The sequence below is a fragment of the Bombus vancouverensis genome, chromosome 12 (assembly GCF_051014615.1).
Source record: "Bombus vancouverensis nearcticus chromosome 12, iyBomVanc1_principal, whole genome shotgun sequence".
Classification (NCBI taxonomy): Eukaryota; Metazoa; Arthropoda; class Insecta; order Hymenoptera; family Apidae; genus Bombus; species Bombus vancouverensis.
In genome coordinates this window covers 11,159,657-11,167,799 of record NC_134922.1, presented here as the reverse complement: position 1 = coordinate 11,167,799, position 8,143 = coordinate 11,159,657, and the positions used below count along the sequence as shown (strand labels likewise).

The following is an 8,143-nucleotide window of genomic DNA, read 5'->3' as shown; positions in this document are numbered from 1 at the left end:
TAAAATTACACGTACAAACGAATAGAACTCCGTTACTACAGAAATTGCATATCGTGATAAAATTGTAGATCTTTATCGTTATACTAATAAAAATGAGAAATAAAATATTCCGAGTATGTAGACACCGTGCCACGGACGTACGGTGCAATTTTTCCTGTCATATTTTACGAATATCCATTTCATCGGTTCGAACTTCTTCATTCAATGAATTAAAATTTCACTAGCTAGAAGCGCTTCAATCTCGTTATATGTTTTTCCTCTTGTTTCCGGTAACCATAAGGTCGTCATCAGAAATACCATACAGCATGATGTCGCGAAGAACGCGTAATTCCCAAACGCTCTTATATTATCGGCAATCACTTGAGTCACTTTCGACACGGTAAAACCAATTATACCATCGAAAATCACAACGATGGCACCAACAAAGCCTATCAGTTTCGTAGGAAATAAGTCACATAGGAAAACATTGAGTAACGTACCTAAACCAATGTGAAACACTACTAGATGCGGAATTAAAAAGATAAGGGGAAGAAAAGACACGAAGGATTTGTCAGACATATCATCAGGTGCGAGAAAAGTCATTGATAAAATAATCGATATATACCCCGTCCCAGCCGTAGTCAGAGTCACATGTCTTTTTCTTCCACAACAATCCACTATAAACGCGGTTAAATAGCTAGATAAAAGGCGGATAAGCTCGACACAAATCAATATGTCGTTTAGACCCATAGAGGTCGCTTTTCTGCTAATGAAATCTCGCAGGTGCTGCGTAGCGGTGACGTTACCGCTAAGATGTTGTGTCATGATCAAGCCAAGCATGATAAACAGAGCTGTCTTGTTGCTTCGTCGTAGTATTGCTCGCAGCTTTTCTAAACAGGTATATTTAGTTACATCTATGTATGGCTCAGACATGGCCGTTGATGCTCGTGAATCCACTCTGGTTGGTGTGTGTAAATCGCTTCTGGCTTGTGAGTGTAATTCGCTTCTCGTTTCTGGGAGTATTTGGCTGATGGATGGTTGGTGTATTTGGCTTGTGGATGGTCGGTGTATTTCGATTGTGGTTTCTGGGTGTATTTCTCTTGTGGTTTCTGGGTGTATTTCGCTTGTTGCTTCTGGATGTATTTCGCTTGTGGTTTCTGGGTGTGTTTCGCTTGTTGCTTCTGGGTGTATTTCGCTTGTTGCTTCTTGGTGTATTCCGCTTATGGTTTCTGGGTGTATTTCGCCTGTTGCTTCTGGGTGTATTTCTCTTGTGATTTGTGGAGGTATTTCGCTTGTGGATGGTCGGTGTGTTTGGCTTGTGGATGGTCGGTGTATTTCGTTTGTGGTTTCTGGGTGTATTTCGCTTGTGGTTTCTGGGTGTATTTCGCTTGTGGTTTCTGGGTGCGTTTCGTTTGTTGCTTCTGGGTGTATTTCTCTTGTGATTTCTGGAGGTATTTCGCTAGTTGCTTCTGGGTGTATTTCGCTTGTTGTTTCTTGGTGTATTCCGCTTATGGTTACTGGGTGTATTTCGCTTGTTGCTTCTGGGTGTATTTCTCTTGTGATTTCTGGAGGTATTTCCCTTGTGGATGGACGGTTTATTTGGCTTGTGGATGGTCGATGTATATCGTTTGTGATTTCTGGGAGTATTTCGCTTGTGGTTTCTGGGTGTATTTCGCATGTTGCTTCTGGATGCTTTTCGCTTGTGGATGCTTGGTGTATTTGGCTTGTCAGGGGCCGGTGTATTTGGCTAGTGGATGGCCGGTGCAAGTCGCTTGCGGATTGTGAGTGTAATTCGCGCGGGGTTTGGAGTGGTAGTCCGTGCGAGACGCGCGTGTATTCTACGCGTAATTCGCCCGTGGCTTGTGTACGTACTTCGCATTTGAATTTTGAGTGTACTGAGGTTATGGATTGTGAGTGTGAGTCGCTACTGGATGGTAAGTTTAAATCGGACGTGGCTTCTGTGCCTACTACTTCCCGTGTGGGGTCTGAGTGTGTTTCGCGTATAGATTGTGAGGGTAAATTGCTTCTGTACGGTGGGGGTAAATCTCTAGTTGATTGTAGGGGGAAAAGGGTACTGTACGGTGGGGGTAAGTCTCTCCTGGATCGTAGGTCTAATCCGTATCTGGCTTCTGCGCGTAGGTCACGTAGTACGACATTCACTTGGTCAGGATCTTCGATGCCTTTGTAATATGCTATCGACTTGCATGCTTGCTCCCTTTTACCTTTTGCCACCAAGAAATACGGAGTTTCGCGTAAGCACATGAGCAGCAAGATTGATATAGCGGATATTCCTGCAAGAGCCAGCAGGTGTGACGTGTACGTCAGCGAGCCAGTAACGTAGGTTAGTAGTGACCCGAAATGTACGTTCGCTGCGATCAGAGTACTCAATTGTCCTCTGCGTTTGATGTCGGCGACTTCTGACACGAACATGGGATTTATCGTGCGAGCTATACCGATGCCTATACCGAGAATCCCCCGGGCAAAGTATAGCGTTCGCACAGAAGTTGCGAAGTACATGTCGATCCAGCCTATGGTGAACATTATGCTGCATGCAACAAGGCAGTATTTACGACCGATGCGATCGGCCAACTGCACAGCCAGAAGTGAACCGATCATTGAACTAAGTACTGTCAAAGAAACGCTCCATGAATATTCGTCGTGTGTTAACCTTAGCGGCACGTCGCCGATTCCACTTGTTAGAGGGACAAATGAAGAGTTTGTCCATCCGTAGACTGTACCGACCAAGCACATGGTTATCGTTCCTGGAATGAGAAACAGTTATTGCTATATATAGCATATGTTAATTGTAGTGCGGTCGTTTCATAATTACACTGCATATATGTTTGGAAATTTGTACTTTTAACTTATACTGTTAATATATTTATAATCAATACATACCGGAGGCTATAAGTAAATGAACTCTGCGCGATGTTAGCACGAATGCTTTCCGCTAGTTTTATTTCTTAGCTATTTTAATATTTATCTGTTAATCAATTCGCATTATAAGTGCATTAAGTAAAATACTACGTGAAGTAAAATTTGTTAAAGAATTGCGATAGGTCTAGGTATACTAATGTGTAATAATGAACATTGCTTTCAGATTTCTCATAAATATATAAAAGTCCGCATTCGGTTTATGATATAACAAAGCATCAGTGCGATGAATATCTGAATCGAAATGTTAAATTTATCGTAATGTAGGATGGAATAGAAATGCAACTTTAAACGATGGTACGCAAGTCGATACAAGTAAAAAATAATTTAGGTACATCACTATGAAACTTCAATTCGAGGGTTGAAAGGAAATTGCATTCTGCGTATTAAAATAACGGATAAGTACTTGACGTATTTTCAAGAGTGAAAACTAACCGGAAATACATGCTAGAAATTGCCGGCTTTGTAAGATGCAGGGACTAGGACATTTCCCTTGCGGAGATGATCGATCAGGATCTAAACCTCCGCCCTCAGGCGAGTAACCAGGAGAGTTCCTAGGAACCTGGAAAACAGATACCTTTGTTAAGAATAGAAATCATAATTTTTTTCTAAGTAGATAGTGTAATCAATCTTTTGAGCGAATTCCAAACCACGGAAAAGATATCGAGATGTATTTAAATATTAACATTATTTCAAGGTAATTAAAAAATTTTCTTTCCCCTATCCTAATGGAAGTACAATTTATGATATTTCTATCAACAGCATTAAAATATTGTTGATGTTATTTGATGTTATTCTAGATAGAAGACGTACTTGAGTTTTTCATTGACGTTTGCTAATGGTTATTTGTGCTTTTGAAAACTTTCTTCTACAATCTTTTCCTTTGAGTGTCCTCCAAATCAATGATAATTTGTAATGTTTTTATACGTTTCTTAAATATCTTTTCTAAATAATGAAATATATTAACATGTCGTAGAGATAATACCGAAGAACAGTTTGAACCTTCGAATGTGATTCGATATTTATAGGACGCTACGGTTTTAAGCTGTGAGCTTTATGTGTTGGTGGGTCGTGACGGTTTAAATCAGGGTGAAAGATTGAAAATTTTAAATGATCGCGATCGATTAAGACACAGGGTCAAAGATGTGAGATTATTGTGACTTTTAAATATCGAATCATACTCGAAGGTTCAGACGGTTTTTTGGTATTATCGACACGATATGTTAATACATTTCATTATGTGCCAAAACTTTAAATAGAGACGTAGGAATCAAAACTTTAAATGCTATGGATTCCAATCTCTATTTGGAAATAAAAGAATAATAGTTAAATTCGCTGAAAATAGGTACCTCAAACAGACGCTATTTTTTATATTCTCGTTGAATTAGAATTTAGGATTTGTTATTCGGCGATATTTAATTTCTAGCCGTTTATTTCAAAAATATTTATCATATAATCATATTAAATGCTTACCGTTGTACTCTCGGACATGCTGCCAAAAATAAGTACTTTCACGCAATTATATAATCACGATAGATTTTCAATAATTCAATTTGTAGGATTCACTTCACTCATAATTATTTAAAAAATGCACGAATGTCCTGGGGTAGTTATCTATCGCAAAAAAGAACAACTGTAAGAAATCTTTACACTGAATCTCGCGATTTGCGGATTTCGTATTGACTTGATCGATTTACACGACTGCCACAACTATACTGGGTACTTCTGGGGCTACTTCCCCTTTACATACAGTCGACATTATTTCAACACATAAACACTTCTAATTCTCCTTGTTATATATGTTTAAATGTAACGAATTAATTTTAAATATTCCGAGATAGGAACAATAATGTTTTTGTACATATTATATCTAGGAAATATCTTAATTATAATGTTAGAACAGTCGAACGCCAACTATTATATGATACGTATTTCCTATAATATAAAAATTAAAATGAGCAAAAATAATTGCACATCTTCGTCTATTAGTTATTTTTGTTCTATGTTACAACATCGGCTACGTTGCGATCACAATGCAGCATTTGAATTTATAACATTATAATACTATAATATTATAGCATTTGGGTTTATAAGGAAACCTTTACATTTTTTATAGCTAGGTTGAAGGGACTCTTTATATTCTTTATCGGTAAGAATTATGAAGCCACTCTGTGCCTTTGCTATGTTCGGATTTGTATGTATTAGGCAGGGCTTAGAAAACACCTTTAGGTTTCTAATTATAGTATTGAAATTAAATTAGATGTTCTATCAGGTAGAGTTTTTCAAATTTGATGGGACAGGATCTAGATGGAACGTTTGTAAGTCTGGTGAGTGGTTATGTAGAGTAGCTTTACTGCTAAAAAGCAGTGCTTCCTAGAAGCATTAATCCGTTCCTAATAAGTACTTCAATATTTAATTTATTTATACATGCGTAATTAACAGTAATGTTTAAGTAGATAATGTAGTGTAAGTAGATAAGCAGTATAATTCTTTATGAGGCGCGTCTTTCCTATTTTTAAAATAATTTTACCACAGACGAGGAAGAGGAATCGACGTGACATTCAATGCTTGTCCGACTGTCACATTTTGCGGGTCGGATGACCTCTCCATACCATTTTCGTGTCGCATGCGAAGTTAATATTTCAGTTTAATACTTGTTTGAATTAAGACTACAATCTTGTACGAAATTATAAATAAAATATAAAACTGGATATCCAATACTCGCAGCGAAATATAATTCTATCTTGCTACAATATTTCAGTAAACATCACACACTATCAAAATAATAAATTACTGTATAGTAAAGTACTGTAATAAGAATTAAGTGAATCGTTTAATCAGTTCTATATGAAATTGCAATTTCATATATCTGAAACAAAAATGTGAATTTTTAAATCTTTCCTATTTCCATCCTTGTATTCTCAAACCCATAATAAATTATGTATTGCCAAGTATAGGTAATCTTATTTACCATCAGGACTCATGAAACCGGTTCGATAATTTATCGATAACGAACAGACGATGTACCTCGATGTCCCACAGTGTACCTCGACGTCCCAGGACATCCCACGATATTCTTAGGATATCCTACTCTGCCCCACGGTAAATTCTCTTCGTGGCTTTTGTCCCACGGAGTCTCACGGGGTACAACGGTTTCCCATGGTGTCCCACGGTATTCCATGCTGCTCCACGGCTTCCCATGATATCCCACGGTGGCCCACGATGGCCCACGTCCAGTCTAGATCATCCAAAATACTTCGTGACTTTTGGTGATCCAAACTGTATTGTATCAGCGTAGGTATTGGCTTGGTATAGTTTTCCATAGATTAATCAACTGATTAATTTTTGGCAAACAATGCCAATTACCAGGTCTTATCACGAGGAGGTAACTACGCACGAGACCCGCCCATGAGTTATTTAACATTACACATCGATCTTGATCTTCAACCTATTGGCAAGAATGCCGAGTTCTGACTATGCTTAAGCATGGGCCTGCCGGGCTGGGACCACCGAACAGAATTATGAATGCACGGCCCCAAGTGAACGAGCGACGTCCACCTCCGCGCCCCCCGAACAAAATTACGGAGGTCGTGAAATTGCAGGTCTCTGACCTAGTACCGAAGTGTCAATCGGACAAGACTGCAGATCCACGACTGAACCCTCAGCAGATTCGCAACCATCAACGGCGCGACGACAACTCCCGTGATTCGATGTAAACGTCGAGCAGTCATCGAGCAGTCACCAAGGCAGAGGTGAAATTACAAATTGAAAGAGCTGTCCAGTGTACGTTTACCTGCATGCACCCAGTATACGCGCGAGCGAGTATACCATGCAATTATATAATTAAATCATTGATTTAAAAGTTAGGAATTGATGTTATTGTTTTACATTAATTATCAGGAGAATTAATTTATTCTTGTAATTTTCAAAATTTTTAAATTTTACAATCCATCAGAATATTATATAACCGGTTACAAAGTTCCGTAACTTAATTCCAAGTATATAAAATGGAGCACATTCAAACGATCACATAATGGAAATTTAGCGAGTATCTCTTGAGATAATTACAATCCCGACGCAGCGTTATGAATTGCAGAGAGCGTGAAAAACATTGATATATTTCGATATCGGTATTTCAGAACACGCGACACAGAGTCCCATATAATGTCAGGTCTAGCCGCGTTTTTATAGTAGCGACTGTGTGAAATATCGATACATATACAAATTACCATCTGACAGAGAATTATAATATAACTGTTATTTAGTTTTAGGTTTAACTCGATCTTTACTTTCAGTTTTAAATTTCCGCTTCGATCGTTCTTAAAGATGTTTTTGTTTGTTTTCCATAACGATCAAAGAACTAATATTTTGCAAATAAATGGCAAGAAAGAATTTGTCCGAATTCTTTTATACAAAATGATTAATATTTTGGGAAAAAGAAGGGGTGATGTTATCGTAGAAGAGAAAGTTGCTATTCAGAGTACTTTACCCAGTGATCTCGGTGGTTTTCTTACCATTTTAATATCGTTCTCGACGTAACCGATTTACCATGATGTTGGGCTAGGATCTTAGCAGTATTTGGTATTACAGTTGACTCATCTTCATTCGGACTCCTATAATTAATTTCCACTAGGGGTGTCTGTAATAAATTCGTCTATAATATAACTGAAATAATATAGAACATTCAAGATCTTGTTTGTGATTTTATATATAGATAATAATGTTTCCATGTTTCTTGTAGCTTTTTAGTAAGGAAGATATATGTTTAAAAGATATACAATAAATACATAATTGTTGATAGACAAAAATTTATAAAATTATCGATATTTAATTTTTCGCGTAAATTGTCGGATATTAAAAGTAGGAAATATTATAAATTTCTAAACTGAACACTATTATTATAGCCATAATTTACCGAAGATAACATTCATCAGTTCGATAGAATTTCTGCTGGACAAGGCTAGATGTTCATCGCTGTGTTATGATACAGTAATTACTATAATATTCAAACTGACATATTCAAATATTTTTCAGTAATAACTATAATATAACACCGAAGAGTCCATGTCTTAAACATATATAATTGTACATGTATATACATATGCTTATCAGAGACAAGCTCAATGTAATATTAGTACTTATTATCAATGTATTATGTTAATTATATTATATTAATTTCGCCATAAATACTGACTTTTTCAGCATACCTGCTGTTTATTGTGACAATATT

General features: G+C 37.2%; 1 protein-coding gene across 1 annotated transcript; it reads right to left on the bottom strand.

Annotated features, from left to right (window-relative positions):
* Positions 1–201: 201 nt before the first annotated feature.
* Positions 202–4,404, bottom strand: LOC117155038 (uncharacterized). Its single transcript, XM_033330578.2, has 3 exons — positions 4,387–4,404; positions 3,349–3,475; positions 202–2,741 (listed from the first exon to the last, which is right to left on the bottom strand). The coding sequence occupies exons 1-3, from the start codon at positions 4,402–4,404 to the stop codon at positions 202–204; spliced, it is 2,685 nt and encodes an 894-aa protein (XP_033186469.2).
* Between the last annotated feature and the right edge of the window lie 3,739 nt (positions 4,405–8,143).

Coding starts and splice junctions, on each gene's coding strand:
- LOC117155038 (XM_033330578.2), bottom strand. Junction 2,742..3,348: donor ATTTCTAGCATGTATTTCCG/GTTAGTTTTCAC, acceptor TTCTCATTCCAG/GAACGATAACCATGTGCTTG.